This window comes from Diabrotica undecimpunctata, chromosome 11, assembly GCF_040954645.1.
Source record: "Diabrotica undecimpunctata isolate CICGRU chromosome 11, icDiaUnde3, whole genome shotgun sequence".
Lineage (NCBI taxonomy): Eukaryota > Metazoa > Arthropoda > Insecta > Coleoptera > Chrysomelidae > Diabrotica > Diabrotica undecimpunctata.
In genome coordinates this window covers 11,546,829-11,551,847 of record NC_092813.1, presented here as the reverse complement: position 1 = coordinate 11,551,847, position 5,019 = coordinate 11,546,829, and the positions used below count along the sequence as shown (strand labels likewise).

At 34.8% G+C, this 5,019-nt stretch overlaps 1 protein-coding gene across 1 annotated transcript; it reads right to left on the bottom strand.

Moving 5' to 3' along the window:
- Nucleotides 1-2,757: 2,757 nt before the first annotated feature.
- Nucleotides 2,758-3,441, bottom strand: LOC140452670 (uncharacterized). The gene has a single exon (XM_072546989.1). The coding sequence runs from the start codon at nt 3,439-3,441 to the stop codon at nt 2,758-2,760; it is 684 nt and encodes a 227-aa protein (XP_072403090.1).
- Between the last annotated feature and the right edge of the window lie 1,578 nt (nt 3,442-5,019).

The window sequence follows — 5,019 nt, the reverse complement described above, 5'->3', positions numbered from 1 at the left end:
ACACTTCATTGATATAGTGAAACCGGGTGAAATAACCAAATTAATAGGGAAAGCAGGGCAGATACTGCCTCAAGGGGTCGAAATACGACGACAACCCATTATAGAAACAGAAGTCAGTCATGACGACAGATATATAACAGTCATCGGCTACTTCATAGTGACAGGGAAAAATAAGTACAGCATGCTCAAAGTCACGGCCATACCACTTAACGTTGAGGGGTCGGTGTTGCGCACATTTGTCGCCCCAAGGAATCTACTGGTCGTAGATTATAACACACTGCACTTCGAATTGACCGCGGAAGATAGAGAAAGGTGCTTACTATTGACAAAGGCGCAGATAGCGTGCTCACCAACGGCTATAAGAAACATGGATACCCAACCAAACTGCATACTTGAAGAAATTTATGAGCGATCTAAGAATAGCACATGTCCAGTGGTAGCCAGGACAATACAGACAGCTCAATGGAGTAAGATGGGTACTCCCAACCTATGGCTAGTTATCACGCCAGTCACGATACACATATCCATTATTTGCGATGGAAATCGGAGCGAAAGAGTACTGGAACGAGTCACATTCCTGAAGCTTTCACCCAAATGTATCGCCCAAACGAAAAATATTACATTACTCCCCACTAGCAGTGGGGTGGACAGAGCAGTGACGAGTTACCTGAAGTCGCCAATCACTCCCGTGGCCCAACTGGTGGCGAGGACACCCCGCAAGTTTAACACGCCTCTAAACACCTACCTTGACATACCAGGAGGAGAGCTACGTTATGTGTTACTTGAGGAGGAGAGTCTGGAACAAGAAATGACGCATACGCAGTGGCGATCGATTCACGAATCTAATTGGCATTATTTTGTGGCCACCGGGATCATTACTATAATGGTAATAATTGGGATACTCACGTTATGGAAGTACCGTCCTGTTGCACCACTATGTCGTTCAGGGAATCCACAAACTCAGACTAACGAACAGGAAGTGCCTGTATTAGTTAGTAATCGGCACAACAATGTACCGTCGACTTCCCAAGTTGACATCCCACTTTCCACATTTTCATCCAATTGCCCTAATTTTAATCTAGAGATAGAGTCGGACATTGATAGCTAGGGTACGGTTGGAAGATTATTGATTATTCTTAAACTATTTATAATTTATCATGTTTGAATTTTACTATGTTATGTAATACTTATATGTAAACTTTGAGTATTGACACTTGGGCCAGATTTCCCGATTCCGCAGTATGTCCAATATCAAATCTCCGCCAAAATATTGACCCAATTAAAGTTTGTATAAAACTAATATCTCTTGCCTAGAAAAGCATTCAATCAATATTCACTCAACGAACTTGATAGTCTTCAACGATCAACTTCATCTGTCTCTACTCAAAGTAATCCCGGGTCAACACCCATAGTGTACGTCTCAACAATAAACTCTGCTACTATTATTTGGTGTTTCCATTACAACTGAACGAACATCTTCACTGAGCTAACGAAGGGGATTTGTTCAGGATTCAATTGAATGGCTCAAATATAGTCCTATAATAAAACAGTTTTTAATTGAAGGCGATTTTTTAGCAACATCGCATTTAAAGCGACGAAAGGATATTTCCCTTATCAACTTTGCAGGGGCATACCAAAGTAAAATTTTAATTATTTATTTAAATACATAAGTAATTACCTAAAAATTAAATCTAAGACCGATATAATTATTAAATTATTATGTGTGTCTTGACGGATAAAGTAAAAGCCATATAAGAAGAAAGGTTAGTAATTAAGCAATGATTAATGGGCATCAAACAATTTTTAAAATTTAATTTCAATCACTTAAAAAGTAAATTATGTAATTTCATATATTTTATTATTGTTCTGAAGCTATTTTCTTGTGATATTTTTAAGTAATTACTATTTAAATGGTAATAAGCCATAATTAAAGGTTGAAGTAAGTTTATTGACGTCTCAATTTTCACTCAGGGAATCGTTCTCAAAATACAAACAGTAGTAAATTAAACAAATTTTGTTTCTTTTTTAATTTCTTTCTTAATAAAGAAACAAAATTGGTTTAATTTACTAATGTTTGTATTTTGAGAACGATTTCCGAAGTGGAAATTAAAACGTCAATAAACGTACTTTAACCTTTAATTGTGGCTTATTCCCATTTAAATAGTAATTACATATATTTTATGTTCCGTAAGAAAATTTGCTTTTGTTCCGTTAAAAGCAAATAAAATGAATATAATATTTATATATAATTTATTACACACAATAAAATTTATTTTATTAATGACGGTTTTAATATAGAAATCATTCAGTTTACTGTGCTATACTATAACTCTCCATATAATATAATCTCTCTCCTATGGCGCTACAGCCCACGTCAGGCCCTGTTCTCTCCCAGCATCCTCCTTTAAGCACCCCTTTCCTTGGCTACTGTCTTCCAGTTATCCACCCTCAGTATCTCTTTAGCATCGGTTCTTACTTCGTGTATCCACTGCTTCCTTGGATTTTATACTGGCCGACGTCCCATCATAGTTTCACTAAGCGTTTTAAGATCCTACTAGGTGATCTATTATTATCTAAAAGCCCAAAATAAGATGGAAAGAGTAACTACTAGGGAATATATCAAAGATACTTGATGTTTATGAAACTATGTTTCATCAACATAGACACTTCCTCTGTCAAATTAACCTAAAATAAATATAAAAAATAGAAGAGACATGGAAACCGTAGTAATAAGTTTTGACAGAAAGAAAAAGAAAATCAAATTAATAATGTCAATATGTTAAGTAATTTTGATAATTTTACAATACAATCCTCACAAGGATTGTGTCTAATTACATTTATAAGCTCAGCCTTAACCATGTCCTCGGAAAATGGAATTCCTTTTTGTCTTAACCGACTCTGCATATTTGCTTTTCTGGTGGCCATAGTTGGCAGATGTTCTACTAATCGGCTATGATAAGAAGCGTTATCCATCACTATTATCGAATTAGGCTCGACTCGTGAAAAAAGGGATTGAAACCATTTTTCAAAACGTTGGGCTTCCATGTCTTCATGGTAATCCCCCGTTTTCTTAGATAAAAAAATTAGTGCACTATCTTCTAAAAATCCACTCTCACTACCTATATGGGCGACAGTCAGTCGTTGCCCTTTACCCGTTGGTCCTCGTAACCCTCTTGATAAACTATCCACAAATGCTTGACGATAACTCGTTATAGTAGTATCTTGCCAGATCTTAGATACTGTGTGACCAGTATTTACCCACGTTTCGTCCAGATAGTAATTCTTTTTGTGGGCAGAACGAACCTCTCTAATAGAGCGAAGATCTCTTCGTCGCCATGAGACTATATCTTCTCTTTCTATTAAGACAGATTTACGGGATCTTTTGGCATATACAAATTTTAAATCTTCTTTTATTATTATCCTTAACGTCTGTTTGCTCATTTTTGGAATCAGACCATTTTCTATTACCTTTGTCCTAATGGATTTGAGGGTTGGCGCTTTATTCTCAAAAAATAAACAATGAATAGTAGAGCGTACAAAATTTTTCTAATACTAGTCCAAATTAATTGGTTTTCTACCACGACAATGTACTTTTGGAGCTTGCACAATCCCAGTCACCTTTTTTTCACTACAATGCGTTCTATTGTCTATACGGATACTCCCGTTAAAAATGAACACTGAGCTACAGCTTCTACTGTATGAAGTGTGCTTTTTCAATTTTCATACACTCTACAGACAATCTGCTTTTTTTCTACCGACATAAACTTCCGTTTTCTTTGTACATTACTTGGACCCGCTACGTCATCCATCTTAATGCTCTAAAAAGAATAAACATCAATCATAATAATCTGCTATGTATTTTTTGTTTACTTATCACAAAAACTATTTTAAAATTAATAAATAGTAAATAAATAATAATAAAGTTTATTTTAAAAATACAGGGATGAGTGCCTTAAGGACCGGCAAAATAACGCAAAAGATAGAAAACATAATACGTTGTGAAATAAAAAGAAATGAAAGTAGTAGAGGTGAGAAATTATCGATATAAACCTATAATTTACTTTACATTACATTAGATCTATCGAAAGTTTCCCACCTTTAGACGTTAGCTTATGAGCTGGTTGACTTCAGTCATAGTAATACGTATCACGTAATGTAAGTAAAAACAGTTTAAGTCTGAGTATGTTTTTATCCAAAATTAAAGTAATGATCAATAATAAACTGTGATTTGAGACGTCGAATACACTCTTCTCAATACAGAATTATCATAGCTTGTTATTCTGTATTCGTCAACACAGAACTAATTATCAAATTACTACTAATTAAACTGTTTACTTACATTTGCTTTATTGCCTTCAATCAGTTTTTACTTTATGCGAAATTTAAAAAATGTTAATGTTCGACGTCATACTTGTAATATTATGACTGAAGTCAACTAGCTCATAAGCTAGTTTTGCGTTATTTTGCCGGTTCTTAAGGCACTCATCACTGTATATAAAAGAAAGTCACATGCACAAGAAACAGAACACACCCCACCTATGGACATATAAGAATGTGAAACGAATCAAATATGTCATCTCATTACTATTTTTTCCAAGGACGTAAATATATAGCCAAGCGAAATGTTGATAAGTTTACCGATGTTTTAAAATATTTAACTAAACTGGTCCAACTATACGCTCGAAAAACGAACTGGTATGCACAATTTATATTGTTACGTGGGCAAATGTTATGAAATTATTTTGTATATTTTAGTTAGGTATTTACATTGTCGAAGCATACACAATAAAAACGACCACGGTAAGATTTTTCTCCTGATATTTAGAATTGTTGCCGTTAGCTCTCAGTTAAATTTGTAAATGAGTCACCTTTAATTGAAATCTGTCCGACTATAAAAGAAACGGATGGTAAAAAGAGAAAAATCAAAGAAGCGGCTCTAATTATGCTAAATGAGACCAATTGTGTCGCAAATTCCTCGGCAGAATGTAGTAGGATCTGGTTACACATATTAAAAGAGGA